General features: G+C 40.8%; 1 protein-coding gene across 1 annotated transcript; it reads right to left on the minus strand.

Moving 5' to 3' along the window:
- Positions 1 to 15,350: 15,350 nt before the first annotated feature.
- On the minus strand, positions 15,351 to 17,907 carry fgf20b (fibroblast growth factor 20b). The gene is made up of 3 exons (XM_037262485.1): positions 17,159 to 17,907; positions 16,727 to 16,830; positions 15,351 to 16,477 (listed from the first exon to the last, which is right to left on the minus strand). Exons 1-3 carry the CDS (start codon positions 17,448 to 17,450, stop codon positions 16,232 to 16,234), a joined length of 642 nt encoding a protein of 213 aa, XP_037118380.1. The 5' UTR covers positions 17,451 to 17,907; the 3' UTR covers positions 15,351 to 16,231.
- Positions 17,908 to 19,468: the final 1,561 nt, after the last annotated feature.

Below are 19,468 nucleotides of genomic sequence, written 5' to 3' on the forward strand. Positions count from 1 at the left end.
ACACTTGCTAAATAAAAACTGTGTCGACAGTCAGCCTTAAAAATCGGATTTCACGAGGAATTTGATTTAAATGCCTGCAGCCCTCATGGACCCTGCCGTTTGCTCAAAGAAAGCTGGGATTTGTGAGTCATGCCTTCCCGGGATTTTTATGTGTAAAGTTACAATCATGTCTTTTTTCCTCAAAAGGGTCCAACAATGAGCATCGGTTCTGTCAGTTTTGCACACACCCCAAAAATGGAGTCTCCTGTTGCTCCTGCCCTGGAAATGTAATATTTTGATGCATAAAACACAAAAGGAGTTTTGTCTGAATGCCAAAATGGTGAATTATTTCCACAAACAACATTGCAGCAAATCCTGCACACGTATCTGGAGGTCAAGCTCCATTTGTCATTCTTGTTGCGTAATGCAAACGTATGAATTGCTATAAAACTGATTCATGCACATGTATTTTCTGGAGGTGAACAATTCGTCCATCGTTTTTCATTCGCTAGTGGCCGACCCGCCAGTCTGAAATAGTGACGGAGTGATGAATGACGGCCACTGGCAAATGACCAATGATGGATAATTGCCCAATTGCCACGGCACAGCTATAGAGGCAACAATTCCATACACTATTTGCATGTGGCTCGTGGACTCATCCATTCATCCACCCACCCGTTTGTTGTCTTCTCCAGAGTTGTGGGTGAGCTGGAGCTGAAATGTGGGAACTAGCCCGAGTGTGCAAAGAAAACCCATGCAAACATGTACGTGTCCCGTGAAAAGCATTTGCTACTTGCAGGTTTTCATCCCTTCTTGTCTGATCGCTGTCCTCTTCATTCATGTTGCCTCCATCCTGACGTTTCATCTTTGAAGCTTAGAACATTTGAGAGATGAGTGATCTATCTCCTCTTGAGAAGTGTTGCGTGAGACAGTGTGTGTTTGTGTGTGTGTGTGTTATCAGAGATGCACTCTCTCTTCTTCTTCTCCTGTTTGTGTATGTTTTTATTTTACAAAAGACAGATGCCCCCCCATTGGATCCAACAAAACTTATCTTGTCGTTCAGAGCATGGTACAACAGTGTAGACCACCAAGTGCTCATCTCCTCTCAGGAGTAAAGGCGGCGAGATATGATGAAACAGATGAAGTTCTGCTTAAAGCTACGGGACCTGGTGGTACTCTGTCTGGCACATCTAGATGCTTCTGATTGCACGTCACGATAAGTAACATGAAAGTGTCCTGTCATCAGCTTTTTTTCTTCTCTTGTCTGCCCCACAACAACACAGAGGCATCAATAAAAATGTTTGCACGTTAGGCTACTCTTTTTTTCTGAGGGGGAACTTGGCCCTGTCAATGGTTTTTCTACTGGGAAGTGTGTATACTTGCAATCTCATCATTTCTGGACTGCTCACAGCCGGAAACTATCAGATTAATCTTTATAGATAGCATTTATCCTCAATAGGGTAGCTGGTGAGCTGGAGCGGATCCCGACTGACTTTGGGGCAAGAGGCGAGGTACACCTTGGAGTTATTGCCAATCAGTCGCAAGGCACAGGTAGACAATCAATAATTTTATGGGCAATTTCATGTCTTCAATTAACTTAACAAGGATGTTCTTTTTTCCCAATTTGAGAGGAAGCTGTACTTGGAGAGAGCTTCCAAACTCAAATTGAGATTGTAACGCTGAACTGCTCAAATTCGAGGCAGACATGAAAACCACTCTGACATATGAACTAAGTAATAATAATACTTTTACACGTCCAAAAAGCAACTCTTCTCTGATGAAGTCATGACTTTATTCCTGTTGCACTGTATAATGCATATATTTTTTTCTCTTTTTAGTATGGCCTTGATGCATTTTAAAAAAACAACAACTGTGAGACATGTTTATTTATATTGTCCGACGCGGAAAGTGAATCAGCAACCTTTACATAAAAAAATAAATAAATAAATAAATAAAAATAAATATATTGCAACAAAACAATACAATACCTCTATATACATTTACCGGACAATGTATTAGGTACACCTGCACTAACTACATTTGATAACAAGAACTCGTTTGGCAAACTCAGTTTGAAAATCTGTCTCTTCTATTTATATGGTACATTTGAACCTAATAACAATAATGTTGGCGGCTGAATGTACAGTATGCTGAGCTCTCACTTGGAGTTAGAAACGCATATTTTTCTTGGAAATGCAATGAGGCTGACATCGTGGTCATGGAATCTTCATAATTATCACTAGTTGTATTTATTATGATATTTAAAGCTATGAAATGCTATAAATGTCCTCAAATGCAAGAGTTGTATATGACACTGCTCACCTGGGAGCAAATTAGCAAAAAGTCATTTTTCTAGAACCGTTTATCTTGTTCAGTGTCAGGCTCAAGGCATACTACACCCAAGACTGGACACCAGTCCAATATATTGACACCGTCACAAGTCATGGGAGTGACCCATTAGTGACCAATTTATGTGAAAATATGCACAATTGTAAAGACAGCTTAAAAATGTCTGCATTTATTTTGAGTGCAAGTGTGCAAAGAAAGTTGCTCTAAGTGTAAAAAATAAAATATAAGAAAAATATCAAATAAGCTTCAAAACAAAATGCAATCCCCTTCACAAATTTGTGAATTGTGAGAGAATCAAGTCTAATCAGGTCTTGACTTGGAATAGATTTGAGACTTCACATGACTGGAGTTGCTTTTGTAAGTGAAATAAATAAAATGAGACAGGAAGCAGCCACCACTCCCTGTCTTCGGGAACTTGGCACTTCTGTTTTCTTTTGGCTGAACCTTCTGTCTCCAAAATTACACTGATCTTGTAAAAATAAAATAAAATAATAATAATAAAAAAAAAGGAGAAAGGACACCTGCAAGAAAGACAAAGACCCAATTACAGAAAGGACTCTTGCTGTGTGTGCAGTGTGTGTCATTGAATGAATCTATCACTAATGAAGACTTTTCGCAGGATGACAGTGTGCTTGTTGACATAGCGCATGCTGAATGAATGTGTAACGTCTGCTGCTTAAACGCGTCCCTATCAATGTTGTTATGATTACACGCCACATCTCTCCGGGTCAGACCAAAGGAATGAGCTGGTCCTAGTGAAAATAAACACGATCTGCGCCGTGTATTACGCCCGATTGTAAAGCATCCACCAATGACAGCATAAATCCTCACCTATCTCCCTTCAGGGCCTGGGATTGGAACGACCATTGTGATTGGTCCCTGCAGATGAGCCCTGTTGTGGAAATGCCGTGTGATTTGCCTCCCAGAAAACCATCTTTGTTTGCTTCTGACAGGGGGAATGTGCAAAGCATCTATGTGGCACTTGGAGCAGCTCAAATGAGACCTTGGATTTTTCGAACGTGCACACACAAGCGCTTTGATCCTGCAAGGCAGGTGGGCGTCAGCTGTCCAAAAGAATGGGCGCTCATTCCTTTTTAAAGAAAGCACATTTGTCATATTGGCCACTACAATCCGTGCAACATACCTGTTGCCAACATCGAGGTACATTTGTTCCCTCTTAGCAATTAAACTATGCGTTCTGGTTTCATAACACAGAGAGGCCGACCTGCCCCGTTGGCAGCAGGTCTCTGATCATCTCACTGATAAGTTTGGCTCCAATAAAAACATACCAGGCCTAGTGCGGCACCCGAGCCAAGCCGACAGAGAAATACTATACTGAGAAATACGAAACCCTAATATAAAACATTCAAAACAACACGTTAAACTTGAATAAAAGCAGAATGGGATTGCAGCTGGGGTTTTATGGAAAGTGAAAAGATCACTGTGAATATGACACCTGAACACAATGTCATTGGAAAAAAAAAACACTGAGAATGAAAAACAGAAAGTTTCAACTTCAGACATCTTTGAAGCTTTAAGAGGCATTCTCAATCATAAGCAAGTATGGTTACGAGTTGTGACCATTGTAATCAGAGCAAAACTTATTTTTTGATCAAAGGTGAGTACTATATTACTGCATTTTAACATTCATCAGCAGCTTGGGCAGCCATCTATCATCGTCAGTCCACCATTTATTCAAATTGCAAACCGAACAAAACTGTAAGTCAGTCCATCATTAATTTACTTTTGTAAGCACTTTGGTCCAAAAACAAACAAAACGAAAACAAAACAAAATGCAATGCACTATATATCGCTGGATCTACTGCCATTATACAATAGAATATGCACGCAACCATGCACGCACACACACACACACACACACACACACACACACACACACACACACACACACACACACACACACACACACACACACACACACACACTCACACACACAAAATGTTTTAATTGAAAGTTTTGCTTACCTTAACCAGAATCCCTTGTTACTTATTTCAAAAGGTACAATTCCGGTGGACTTCACTTTTCCGTCAATCTAATATCGTCGGCAAAATGGGCAGGCTGATGGACCTGCCATCAATCTGAGAGAATACACACCTCTGTTCTTAATCTCAAGGTGTGTTTATCATTTCGCATTTTTCCTTGACACAGTCCCTGCAGTTTGACTCGGTAACAGGTTAATTTAATTTCTTCATTTTGGTAAGAAAGAGCCAAAGATATACTCATGGTCCAGCACTTAATGCCAAGCCAGGCCTCCCTTGTACTGTAACCAGATTGTACATTTGTAAGATACTTAACAGCTTTGGATGCTTAGGCATTGTCTCTGGTGAAGATCTAGACAGAGGTTATAGCCCACCTACAGACAGACAAAAACTTCAAAAATGTTTGAAACTTTGCTGGTCCAAGTCTCTTATGTCATAAGTCTCTTTGTACGTCGAAAAAAACTGTTGGACATCATTGACGAGCATCACATATATGCACTTCTAACTATGCCATCTAACCTACACCCAACCTTGAACATATAATTTAAAAAAAAGTTTTTTCTCCCCAAAAACATTTGATCCTGCTCTTTGTCAGGGTCTGTCCAGGTTTGTGAAAGCTAATTGTCTCTAATGAATAAGACAACATGGAGATCGTCCTGATCATGACATGGGAAATGAATTAGGGAGATTCAGGTGAAACCTGAGAGAACCTGACAAATGATAGTTCCTGTGACCATTGACTCTGTTCTTTGCCAGATCTGTGCCATGATTAGCTGCTGGGAAATGAATGGATACATGGCTTCCTAGACCAAAAAGGAGGACCAACTTGCAGAAGCTTCATTAGCAATGCGTTCTTGATGTTTATGCCAAAATATTTACAAACAATTACTATACAATGGATGAAAAAAGTTGACATGCTCCTGTTCGTTTGACAGGTTTTGTTAACAAAAAATAAGGTAAACCATTTAATGTGACCTATAACTTGCCTGATTGAACGTGGCATCTTTTATTCATCATGCATGCAGGGCTGAATATGCGCTGGTGGTAAAATTCAGAGAATAATCCAGATTCGTTAGATGTTGTCTACTGGCCAGTTGTCTGATACAGACAGAGAAGAAAGAGTGCGTCATCAGTGACAGACTGACAGGTTGACAGACCTTCCGTTAATATTGACGCTGCAAAATTGCAAGAATAACTCAGATTTGTTAGAATCAGATGTTTTCTCCTGGCCATCTGGACCCCGTGGACGTCCCATGGCAGGCAGCAGGATTTGTTTGTTCTTTTCTTGTACGGTGGGTTGTTAAGGTCACCTCGTCATTTAAAAACCAACAACAATATACTGTAAGTGGGGTCTTTCATTTTAGACCCTGTCTCTGAATGTTGAGTGTGAGTCTGCTCTCCACACGCATTTGGACAGAAGAGGTGAGAATTTCTAAGCAGATGTGTCTTTTTGCATAAATACCTCCTTGCAGTTGTCATTCTTGTTTTCACCAGAATAAACCCAAATTAAAATTCTGAATCGCATTATAAATTGCACTGGATCATGTTGGACATTGTGTGATTTAACAAACGTTGTCTGGCTCTGACATGAGGTCAGCACTCTTCCATGTTGTTTTTTCAAGGTGGTGTCTGGATATTGGCTGTTTTCAACCACCCAGCTTGTAGCCTCTATTCAGATGCTGCACTGATGTGTCTTCCAGCCAGGGGATTTTCCTTCTTCCAGAAGTTGTTAGTGTGGAGGAGGATCACAGTTCTGCTGCCATAATGCTGTTCTGAAGTTCCATATAATAATCACTGCTCTGTCAAGGATACTAGAATGTTTGCTTTTACCTAATTATAAAACCAGTTCAAATGACATTTTACTTTACATTTGTTTAACTGAAATATAATCTCCAAATATTTCATTGTACCCATATCCATGCAAATAGTGTAATTAGATATTGAAAAGCGTTTTTAGTAATTACAAATTTATTGATTCAAATGCACTTGACTGAAGTATTTTCCTCAGGCTCGCTTTTGTTCTATAAAGCGTGCATGGATGGATCACTTGCTACTTGCTGGGACTTGTCCAGGTTCGGTTCCATGATTTACACTGTAAATCGTAGTGGGCCGCAATGTGAGAGCAGCAGATTAATGTACTTTATGACAAAGCCCTGTTTCAACTCTATTGGAAACATGGCAAATGGATTCAAAAGCAAAACGATTTTGGTCTGTTAGTTTAAGGATTGAGTAACAAGTAGTGGGACTGCAGCACTTTAAAATGAGACTTTTGAGAAAGACAATGATGGGAAGCAAAAGTCTTACTGTGGAAAAAAAAAAAAAAAAAAGCACACGCCTACCCACCCACACGCTTACACACATTTTGATACGTTGCTGCAACTAGGAATCTGGATGTGTGTGAAACAGCGATGATTCTGGAAGACACCCAAGAATGAAATGCTGAATATTTGTACATAGGTCCAAATTTGCCTGCATTTTGCATAAGAATCTACTGATAGTACTTCGGAACGATAATTTCTTTTGTAATAATATACAAAACAATATAGAAAAAAATTCTTCCTTTTCGATATACCTACGTCGTTACAGCGGATTTTTCTTTATTTTTGTTGTTGTCGCGTATAACAAACTCTTTCAAATTGCACACTCCTGAGTAATGTGTAATGTGTGTGTAAACTTCACTTGTACACATTTGAGTGTAGTTTAGAAATGGTCAACTCCAGTAAGTAGGCTGACCCTTAGTAACAACCTAGCAACAGAGACATTATCTAGTCCACATTGAGTCATCCAGCCCACTTGAACTAATGTTTTCTTGAGATCGTGGGAACCCCCGAACATAAAAAGATACCACACATGTAAACACCAACCTGCCTCGCTTGCTCACACAGCATTTTTCCATTGAAATCCAACATTTATTAAATCTACACAAAGATGGCATATGTACAGCCAAGTCCAAATTTACTTTGAATTAAAGTAATTTTTTCCTTTGAAATAATAGAATGGAATAGATCAGGATTCACCAATCTTTGGGAATGTGAAATCAACTTAGGTATTGATTCAGTTAGCAGTTTGGTACACTTCATACTATTCTTCAAACAACTTCTGAAATAATAAATATGCTTAAAGTATTTCTGAGTAGATCATCTTATTTCTACACACTCTATGGTTTGGTCATGCACTTCAAAATTGACCTTTGAACTATACTATTTTTTTCTATTAATATTGTCTCTCAAATTTACACAGATACAAGTGAGATTTTAAAAAGAGTAGCCCACTAGTAAGTGTCTTAAAAAATAGAACAGCAAAAAAAATCATATCTCACTGGTGAGCTATTTTTAGGCCCACATGCAACTCACGTTCACCTCAGGAGCAAACGGGTGCCTGCAGGCACTTTGTTTGTGACCCCTGTTCTCGATCATGCTTGAAGATTGAGTTCATTCAATATTTTCTGACATCAAAAGAATGATCAAAAGTTGAAAAACAATGGCTAGATATTTTCCAGGATTCTCTTTGCATCGTCAGTCTTATCTCACTTATGTCCTTTTCAATCATAAGATAAGCATTTTACAAATATAAAATGTGCCTTCTCCCCACTCCAACTTCAAGCAAGCAATTGAAGATATAGAGCATTTTGTCAAAAAGAACCCAATGGACTTTTTTCTTACTTCTCGTATAAAACGCGGTTCGCACTGACTTCATTGCTATTTACCGATAGTGGAAAGGAAAAGGTATTTTGTGTCGTAATTTTCAAAGCAGTCACCAGACAGACCAATCAGAAATGGCATGCGACATTTACGGAGGAGTGGTGTTTGAAAAAGAACGGAGCGCGTGTGTGTGTGTGTGCGTGTGTACGTGCGTGCGTGCACTTGGCTCAGGTGCCAGCTCTTAAGTTGTCTCACCCTCTCTTTCTTTCTATCTCTGTCCTTCACGCCCTACCTTTCTGTAAGCCCGAGCAACGTCCAATGTTAATGACGTAGAGTAGACAGATATGTAACACACAAACAATTGTTATCATGGCAAACTTGAAGCAACAGGCTGCTGCAGTGCTGCCGTTTGTTTGCTTTGGAATACTTTCTCCGGTGACAAGACAAAAGACTTGATCAATGCAAAGTGTGTGGAGTTCAATTTACAGATGCAAAGACGACAACCTAACTTTGTCAGTTATTTGAAAACGGACCTGGTTAGGTGAGTCATGGTGTTAGCACTAGCAAGGGCAGACTAGATTGGTGCAGCTTGACTATTTTTTTTTTTTTGCACTTGTGGTCTTGACACTTGACTTGAATTTGGCCTCGAAGACCAGCGCCCATCTTTGGCACATACGGACAAACAAAAACACTCATGCATTCCATCCTGTTCTAAAAATAGCTCACCACCGATCATGAGACATTGTGATTTGCTGGTCACGTTACAGAAATGATCATCATAAAATGTAAAAACCAGCAGAGATTTGTAGAAATAAAATATTGTGAGAAATCATTAACATGATCAGTGTCTTTCAATGTTATTCATAATATCATACATAATATCATAGGTATGTTGAGCAAAATGGTTACCTCAGAAGTGTTTATCTAACTGGTCTCTCTTCACGTTCATCAGTAGGCTACAAAAGTCGCCCTCGGCTTTGAAAAGGTTGGTGACCACTGATTTAGCGTCTTCGGTGATCAAACAGGTTTTGGGAATGTGGGAGGGTGTCAGGCCAAAAAAAAATCACCCAAGCATAGGGTGAACATGCAATCTCCACAAAGGAAGGATTTGAACCCACGACCTCGGAACTATGAGGCGGATGTACTAACCACATGGTTTACAATTTTTTTTTTTTTTGCCAGGTGTTATGTGCTTACTGAATGGCATTGACCAATCAATACTATAATGATTGATGTGCAAAAATGCATCAACCATCATCAAAAAGCCGAATCACCAATACAATATCCTGATCTTAAAGGTTTTCGAATTTATTTCCATTATTTTCCAATTTGTTGGAAGTAAACATCTGGACAAATCGCAGGTCAACAAAGATTGCTTTTGACCTCGGACGTTCTGCTGTAGAAGACCTGGGATGAAAGGTCATTGTGGTATATGTTTTTGCAAGCCCTCTACCAGTTGACATTTCTGCTGCACTCAATGAAAAATACTTCAGCCAGTAGCCTCTGACCAGGCAATAAATCAAGCGTTGGAAGACTTTTATTGCACGTGTCATTTATTGCCTCAAATCATCAGCTGCTGTTTTGACCAAGAGGGGGGGGAACAACACTGTTTGCCAGTTTGGTCACAAACAAGCGTAATTGGCAGAATTCACGGTTTGGGATGACAGCCAAATCCAAGCAGTTCTTCTGCCACCATGAGCTCCGCTGCATGTGCATTTATACTGGGCTCGAGTGCAGTGACCAATAAACACGCAGGATCTCATGGTAAATTCTTCTCACATATCCGTTTTCTTTGCCCTGTCTTTAACGTGCTGCGTCTAAGCCCTCTTTTCTCTGCCCCCCCCCTTTGTTTTGTTATTTTACCTGGAGGTGCAGGTGTGAAAGGGTGAGGCTGTGGAAAAACATAAGAGCTTGTCATGAAGGAATCCACTGACCGACCTCTGCGTCTTGGCACACAATGACAAATGGCTTTGCAATTTTCCACCTGAATGAGGAGCAACAAAGCACATTTCCACTTCCACTGTTCAGTCCGGCCAGTGAGAGTACAGTCCTTCTCTATCATCACGTCTAACCAGCAGCACGGCAAGCAGGCAAAAATACACTAGCTACAAAATGTACCTTTTTAAGAGTGACGTCACACAATCAGAGGTTGGATTGTAAAAACGTGTTTGCAAAGATAGATAAAACAATAAAAAATAAAGATTGAGAAGTCACTGGCGTAAAAGTGTGTATGCCTCTTGTCTCCTTACTGGTAGCAGCGGCTGTCCCGCCAAGCGCCCTGTTTAGTTTGGCAGTGTTGCGAAAACACCACGTGCATGTTTTATCTTTTAATTTATGGTTTCACCAATAACTCCCTTCAAATTTGTGTTTATCCTTCAAACTCCACAGCATTGCAGCAAAACCAGACAGACAGCTGGTAGATGTGCAAGAAACTGTATACTCCTTAATGGACTTTGCATCTGTATTGCATCATGCACAAAAGACATTAAACACGAACCACACATTATCTGTCAAAAGGCTTGTGTGGGAATTCCTAGAACATGATTATTTGCTCCTGACCAACTGCAGCACATGTGATTACCCTCAATACCAGATCATCATTACATTGTAGATTCAAAGACAGTGAGGATAAACACATTGATAAATTATTGAATGCTTGTTGATATTCTCATTCATCCGGGTCATTTTTTCTCAGAGCACTGGTTCGATTCCGTAAACAATTCAGAAAATAGATGTCTTGATGGGTAATGAATGAATAAGGTGGACCCACTGGTTACCGCATCCACCTTGCAGTTCAGAGGTCCTGCATGGGTTCAAATTTGGGATCTGGCCTTCCTGTGTGGACTTCAAATGTTCTCTTTGTGCCTGTGTGTGGGGTTTCTCCAGGTACTCCCATCTTTTCTCAAATTACAAAATATGCATGCTGGTTTAGATGGATTTGTCTTCCATTATGTTATGACATAACAAAACAGCCAGCAACACAGGAAGGGCTGCAGACGAAATCCGAAAACGGTTGACAAGATCGAGCTCACCTCATTGTACATCTTCCTATAAATGCAGACAAAAGCAAAAATAAACTGAGTACACTGAGGGTATTCAAGAAAATAATTTCTTTTACATATATCAACATGAATCAAAATAAATGTGATGTGATTGTTTGATTACAATACCACCAATCTGTAAATTTAAAAAAAACAATGATTAACGAGACACACAGTCACAATAGATGGATATATACACAGATGGACAGACAGACAGATCAATCGATAGCTATATAGATATTTAAATGCAAATACAGAGGCGTGTATGATATCTCTCCAGCAGAAATTATGTGTAAAAGTCATCAGAATCATCTCCCAACCCTCGTCAGATGCACATGATATTTCTCAGGGGAATCCATCCATCTTTTAGAGAATGCTGCGGCTGGTAATTCCTGCTAACCAGTGTTTTCACTGCTGATTGAATTGCTTCCAAAGCAGAGAGGAATGTTTCATGTGGAAGCTATGGAAATGAACCAATTGACCTTTTGCCTGACCCCAAAGATCTCTACGCCCTGTGGGAGAACAAACTGTCAGGCGGCACCAGAGTCGGGAAATCAAAGGGAGAGCGCTACACTGTTATTAGAGTAATGGCACTGTGAGACAAGCTGACACTCCTCCTGCAAGACTTGAGTTCACATAAGATAATACCAGATTCTAATCATGCAAGGTGTAATTTATAATCAATGATGGTATAAATGCATGGATGAATAATATGATGAAAAAAGATTAATGCAAATTTAGCAAGGGTGTGTTTGTGTGTGCGAGTGTGTGTGTGTGTCCTGGCAGGCAGGGCAGTCCAGCCGGGTGATTATTTCCTATAGGGGATAACCTGTCACAGTGCTGAGAGCCTAATTGATGCCTCATGCTTTTCGGTGGGCAATTATGGCGCCCAAATGTCAAGCCCTAATTTGTGACTGTGTAATGTGGACACACACATGGGCCAGCGGAAGGGGTGACATGGCTTCTCCACAGGGATTCACTCACAGGTTTGTTGAGCAGATGTGAGAGTTTTCATCATGGCAGCTCAAATACTGTCATGGTTTATCATTAATCAGTTACACAACACAACCCATTTTGCCTTGTTTAATGTTGTGAGCAGAAATCATTTAAGACAATATTAAAATCCGACCTGTGTCAAAAACATGGAAATGTGCATGCAATTTAAGTCGGTTGGATTATTAATGACAACATTGGTTATTAATGACCTCATGTAAATACAAAGATATTTAGGTTGTGGTCAAAATGAGAGAACTGATGATACAAATCAATGACTAAATATCAAAAACAAAATGTATGCACATAAATAAAGACAAAAATAGGGTACAAAATTAGTTTTGTCACTTATGTTATGATTATCACTGTCCCTTGAACACATTAGGCCTAGTTAGATGTTAGGTTAATATTTAAGTTGGTAAACCCTCATAATGTTTATGAACAAAAGGCACAAAGGTTATTATGGACTCCCGCTGACCTATGACAAAAACTTGCTGTCTTTAGGGTTAGGGTTTTTCCAATTTATAGCATATAGACCATGTTAGAATTTCCACCATGTCTACTTATGAGTCAACTTACCTGTTGAATTGTCAAATAATGTCCAAATGCCTGCTTCAGGTTTGGAATGTCTACTTGGGCCTTTTGGTAGGAAGTTGTGTTTTCCCTGTGAGTGGATTGTTTTCCAAGTAGTCTGATTTCCTCCCAAATTTTAACAACATACATGTTACATGAAGTGACTCTTAATTGTCCGTTGGTGTGAATGTGAGTATAACAGCTGATGTGCCCTGTGATTGACTGGTGACCAATCCCGGGTGTAAGGTCATTCCAGTCATCTTCCCCCTGGTCCCCCTTTTTTCACTGAAATCTATTGGACGTTTGCAGTATATTTGTGAACGTAATTTAAAATATAATTTGGTCTGCCTGCACTACGTGTGTGACAATAAAGGTCAAGTTTGGCTCAAAATTTGTGCTAATTTTGTTTGGAGGTACTCTTATGCATGTGTTTTCTATAGTACTTCCACATTCCCAGAAACATGAACGTCAGATTAAGACTTTAATTTATCCATCGGTATGGATGGAAGTGTGAACCTTTATTGTTTGCTGTATTCTGTCAGCTGTGAGTTTTAAAGTTGAATACTTGAAAAACATAAGCGCTTCTGTCACTCTCTCTGTACTTGTCAATGCACCCAAATTTGGGGATTTGATTGTAGAGGATTTGCTCGCCATCATATCTAACGATAGCTTCTTTCAACTTTTTCCACGGAGATAGAGATGCAAACAGAGTAGGATATTTTCCACTGGAGCTGACTGCTTGAAATGTTGAGTGTAAGTAAATCAGGTATGCTGCTCTAATTGCTCCTTGCCAGACCGCAAAGTCCTGTCAGCCACAACACAGTACAATGCAGCAATAAATGAATGACGGATGGATGTTGGGGAATGGATAACGGGACCATACAATAGTTGACACGTGATGTCAAATTGATAATCACTTAAGCTGCTGGTGTCCTCCATAGAAACACACACAAGCCAATTAACTTAGAAATGTGCAAACTTCAAAGATTCACAGGATTCATCTGACATAAAACTCAGGAGGTTCTACAGGTGAGCTTCTTTGGACCTCCCTGTCCTCCTGAAAAACTTCAATCCAAATAAAGAAGTGATGCCCTGGGATCATCAGGGCCAGACAACAAAGCAGGCTATATTATTTCTTCCCACCTCTGCGTGTCTCAACAGCAGGTTTGAGATCAGAGTCTCGGAGAGGAGTGGCCGATCACCGATTTCCACACCTGCTTGAGTGCTTGACTGTGGACTCACTACAAACACACGCACACACACACACACCCATATGCACGACTTGATTGGGTTTCCAAGAGCCCTTCAAGACCAGCGTTGAGGAGGTGATGAAAGTCAGGGAGCATCCATTAGGCTTGGGAGAGAGTGTTTTCAGCAAGTCGTTGCACACCACCTGGAAGAGCTGAAGCTCAGGAGGCAGGTAAATTCCAAAACATGCTCTGATAATATGAATAATGAGTAAGAATGGGGGGACAACGCAAAAGTCTTATTTAACTCAAATGTGGAACAGACGACCAAGACCAAACTGTCAACAAAAGTGCAGAGAAATTCAAATCAGTGAGCCTTCATGTGTAGGTCCAGCTGTTTGATAGTTGAAACGGGTTCACGGGGTAACAGATGTGTGATGTGCTCCAGTGTAATTCTTGGTTTTGCTGCTGTTGTTGTTTGCTTTGTTTTTTCAATGAAGCTGTTGGCAAAGAACTCATTAAAACAACAAAGCAGCATCAAGCTTTTTTGCACAATACATACTGTGTTCTTTGGATCTCATTGAGAGATGGGACTGGAAAGGAATGATGACCACACCCCTTCCATCACTTCTATTGTGTGAAGTTAAAGAAAGATGAGTCGTGACATTGGCACATCAGAGTTGTGTATCACGATAGGCATGCATGTGTTTACACAGCGGAGGTCCACACGCACGCAGGTGATAATTCCGGTTGCATGTTGCTGACATTAATCGATGACAGAGGCGTGTTGATGTTCAAGGTGTGCAAGTGGGAAAGTCCCAGAGGATCACACAGTAGAGAGAGAGAGCGAGAGAGTGAGAGAGCTGGCAGTAGGCTTGTCTCCCACTAACTCACCATCAACTGCACGCACGCACATCACAGACTGAGCTTTCAGCTTTCAAGCTTCAGTACAGATCTGCTCTCATCCGAGGAGAAAACAGTGCACAGATATGACATAATAATGTGTCATCCTAAAAATATAGTACTGAGACATTCATCTTTTTTTTCCTTACTGCTTATAAATTCATGCAGCAACCTTCTATAACACCATTTTGGTTAACTCTTTTCTACATGAGTCAAATATTAGAAACTACAAACACAAAAGTACCTATATTGTTCGATTAATATTTCTGCGACAGTGTCGGTTACGGTAATGATAAATTTACTCAAAAAGGAGCATCTATCTTTACAGGGGAAGACTTTTCTTGATATAGCTCTTACATTGGAACTCTGTTGAATATTTTCTTAATGATTGTTATAATGACGACAGTGACACATATTGGAAGAGATATATTTGTCTTCTTTTTTGAAAGAAAAAAAAAGAAAACATTTAACTTCCATCTAAAAAATAAGCTGGCGGCAGAGGTCACGTAATCTTTATCACTCTGACCTCCGTTTTTATTTAGCCACTAACTTGTCGGGCCTGGTCTGGAGGTCACAGTTGTTATTGGCCCATTCAGCGCATTATAGACTTTGATATTTTTATGTGCGTATCAACTCTATATGAACTGCCTCTAAACTTGATGGAGCCCATGAAGAAAGACAACATTGATCTTGTAAGCAGGTTTATATGTTGAAACTGTGGCTGATAAAGGCAACCAGTCAAAGTGCGCTTCTTGGTTTTCCAAAGTAACCTTGAACATAAATTAGCTCTGATCCTCACATCGATCACATTTGTATTTAGTGTTTGACATTTGTAAAGGATGTTCTTGATGACACACATGGTTTGTGCCAGATGTGTTATTTCAATTGTGACTTGTAGTGAAATGCATTGAGAAGGTCCATGAGAGGGTCCATTACAAATGTCACCAATATTGATCAGATTCCTGGTGGCATTACAGTATTGTGGAGCTTTTCTCTGGATATAAGACATAATAATAGTACAGTGTTTCAGTCTTTACATAATTCATACAATTTCTAGTGGTTTCTCTATATTGCAGGTATCTAAATGTAAAAATATATTCTGAAAATAAATAAATATATAACATAAATATACGTATCTAAAAGGAATAAATAAATCGGTACACTTTAGCTCTTCTTTTTTAAAAAAAAAGTCACGGTTTTCCTTCAAAGTCCTCTCAAGCAGACGAAGCACCCAAATAAACACGTTCCCAGAGGCTTATTGGCCGTGAAGGCCCTTTCCGCTTGGACTCCTACTCCTCACAGGTACTTTGTGGCTCTTCCGTCCACACGGACAAAATGACCCCCTCTTGCTGAGCGTGCAGACTGACAGAGTCAGACAGTTTCATCTCTCTGTTGCTGCTGAGAGATGCCCGTGCATTCCTAGATGGGGCCCCGGTGCCTTTATCCCTGCCGGTTGCTCCGCTGTCCTCCAGCCTGCACTGGCTGTGTCCGTCCCCCGTCGCTCACTGTCTGCGTGTGAAGGGCGCTAGCAGCTATTCCCGCTCCAGGCCAGACCTTGGTAGGTCTCAGCTGTGACCCAGGATGTCCCTGTATAGCTCTGGCACGCGATCAGGGTCAACAGGCCTGGGCAAGAAGTGTGTGAATTTTTGATGTCGCCTGGATTTAGTCCCATCCCTTGGTGTCCCATCTTTATTTAAAGCCACAAAGTAACGTGCCCCTTTGTCTCCGTGTTTGTAGAGGTTGGAAGAGTATGTGTTATACCAGTTCTCCTCAAACTGCTCCCTGAAGACGCATTCGGCTGACAGATTCTCCTGACAACAAAGGGAAAAGCATTTTTAAACATTTCTTTAAAACGCAAAATCTCAAAGAGAGTGGATCCGCTACGTGTTAAATATAGTGTAAAATTGTGCAGCTTCTGTGCACGCATATGTTTGTCTGTCTGTCTGTCTGTCTGTCTGTCTGTCTGTCTATCTATCTATCTATCTATCTATCTATCTATCTATCTATCTATCTATCTATCTATCTATCTATCTATCTATCTATCAAAATAAGGTACTTACAGAGCCATACAGTTCCCCTTTGTCATTCATTCCCAGATAGAGTCCACTGTCCACTCCTCGGATGCTTATTAGGCCAACAGCGAGGCTTATGAATTCCAAAATACCTGGAAATGTCACAGCACAGCATGCAGTGTAAGAGTGTATTAGTCATACTGTAAACAACTTGACAACTATGAATTTTCTTTAATGACACACAAGACAAGCAGCCTATGTTTGATTTTGTGTGCGTGTGTGTGTGTGTGTGTGTGTGTGTGTGTGTGTGTGTGTGTGTGTGTGTGTGTGTGTGTGTGTGTGTGTGTGTGTGTGTGTGTGCGTGTGTGTGTGTGTGTGTGTGTGTGTGTGTGTGTGTGTGTGAGGCGGTGGTTAGGGTTAGGTCAATTTCACATTTTTAATTGCTGTACTCTCATCTCTTTAAGATAAAGGACAATGTACCGAAACGACTGTGGTCCTTTCTGGTCCCTTGCACAGAGCCATCCGGAAGTATCTCCAGATGGAAACCAGTCCTGCAGTACAACTGTCTCCTCCTCAGGATCCCTTTGAGGTGCGTTAAATCCGTGGCCGAGCTGCGGGACAGTCTTTCCCCCGGTAAGAGTTGCTCTCCCAGCAGAGTCGGCGGACTGTCCACGATTGGGGTCAGGAGGAAATGAGATCCGACGTGCGCAATACCGTCGATGCCGTGCAAGCCACCAAATTCCCCAAGAGAAGCAGCAGCAGAAGCAGCCATCGCGAAGTTCACCGAGGAGCACACTTGGCGTTGAACCTGGCCGCCACGATCACTTATTCCATGTTGTCCGTTACAGACCCACGCTGTGCAATGTTTTCTCTCCACTGTCCTCACTCTGCAAATACAGGCTTCTCTCTCTCTCTCTCTCTCTCTCTCTCTCTCTCTCTCTCTCTCTCTCTCTCTCTCTCTCTCGCTGCCCTCGCTCGTTTTACCACTCCTCACGCTGCATACCTGCGGGTCAATGCGGTTGTTGATGCCTCTGTGGGTCCGTGGCGGGGAGATTAAAGGATGTGTACAAGCTGCAGTGCGGGCAGGTAAGTAAGATCGTGGGAGGTTTGCGCTCAAAGTGGCAGGCAAGGTAAAGCAGGTGCAAAAGCAGAGACGTAGTGGGCGGGGCTGTCACACTTGAGACAAGTCCTGGCGGGGCTGCACCCCCCCCCCCCCCCCCCCCCCCTCTGCCACAGGGTGATTCACGACATTCACGCCTTCATGAGGACCGAAGCAAAGTTTGAGTTTGTGCCCTCTATTTCTGCCAATAACATTGATTCATGGATGATACATAATATATATGTATATATATATATATATATATATATATATATATATATATATATATATATATATGTATATGTATACCAACCCTAGCAACATCCCTCATTGGCATTAAAATCAAGGAGGTCGGAGTGCAGAATGCCTATGTACATTGTGCTTTACATTGCAGAAACAGAAATGGAGACTGCAATATTGGCTTGAAAACTGCAAGATCTCCCCCTGTGGAAGATGTAGTTGTCCGCGCATGTGACATGGCAATTGGAGACCGCCTTGCACCCCCGACCAGGCATCTATGTGTTGCACCATGTTAATGATCCCTGATCTAGGCTTACTAAAGGTAATAAAAATAAGACAGTCAACTATGCACGTAGTGTAAAAGGGTAATTGTTTATTTAAACACCGTAAAAACTATTCGTTTACATAACAACAATCACGTACACAATACTGACAGTGATACCTTGACTTAATGGTTTAGTTTTTTTCCGTGACCAAGCTCGAAACTCAATTTCTTTATTACAAACTATTGTTGTTTATTAAAATAAATTAATCAATTCCAGCCCTTACAACGCCACCATCTTTTGCTATGTATTTTTAATACAGAAAAATAGCATTGTATTGTATGAAAAAAATATATTTAAAAACATAAAGAAATAAGCAGGTTTTATGAAGTGTAATTACTGCACATTTGAGCTTGTCACAAACAGTTGCAGTATTGTGCTTTCTCATGTTGTCTATTTCTAACTGTGTGTACCTTTCAATGAATGGCTAAAAGTGCATTGGTGATTTTTGTTTCACGAAATTAAGCATCATGTACCACTCCACAATACCATGCGTGACAAAAAAAGCAAGGTGTGCGTGTGTGTGCGCGCGCGTGTGTGCGTGCATGCGTATGTGCGTGTGGTGGTGGATGGGGGGGGTGCCCCTAGTGCTCGCTAGTTCAGGCACCTCTGCTACCACATCCCCCCACCCACCAAACAAAAATGAATACTACTTCAGGCTGCGTTGATTGTGAATTGCTTTTGGGTGCCCCCTAGTGATTGTAGTGCCCAGTGCTGGTAGTTTGCAACTTTGCATATGTCTTGGGCAGACTCTGATCTATCAAAGACATACAACAAGTGTGAATCTACACCCTTAAAAATCCAGGTTAAAAACAACCTAGTGTGGGTTAAAGATTCGACCGACCCAACTTCCTGGGTTGTTTTGCAGAAAACTCATCTTTTTTTTGTATAAAACAGCCCAACAAATTCAGTTGTATTTTCAAAACAACACAAAGTTGTCTCAAACTAACCAAACTTCCTGGTTCGGTCCAATTTTTAATCCAGCAGTCAATGCTTGGAAAAAAAACAAAACAAAAGTACTCCAGGGTCTATTTTAATACATTAGCATCATGTTGACTCTCCACTCCAGCTCAGTTCAAGGTATAATCTTGACACGCCATCCAGATCGGCTTTATGATGACACCATCA

This window comes from Syngnathus acus, chromosome 10, assembly GCF_901709675.1.
Source record: "Syngnathus acus chromosome 10, fSynAcu1.2, whole genome shotgun sequence".
Taxonomy (NCBI): domain Eukaryota; kingdom Metazoa; phylum Chordata; class Actinopteri; order Syngnathiformes; family Syngnathidae; genus Syngnathus; species Syngnathus acus.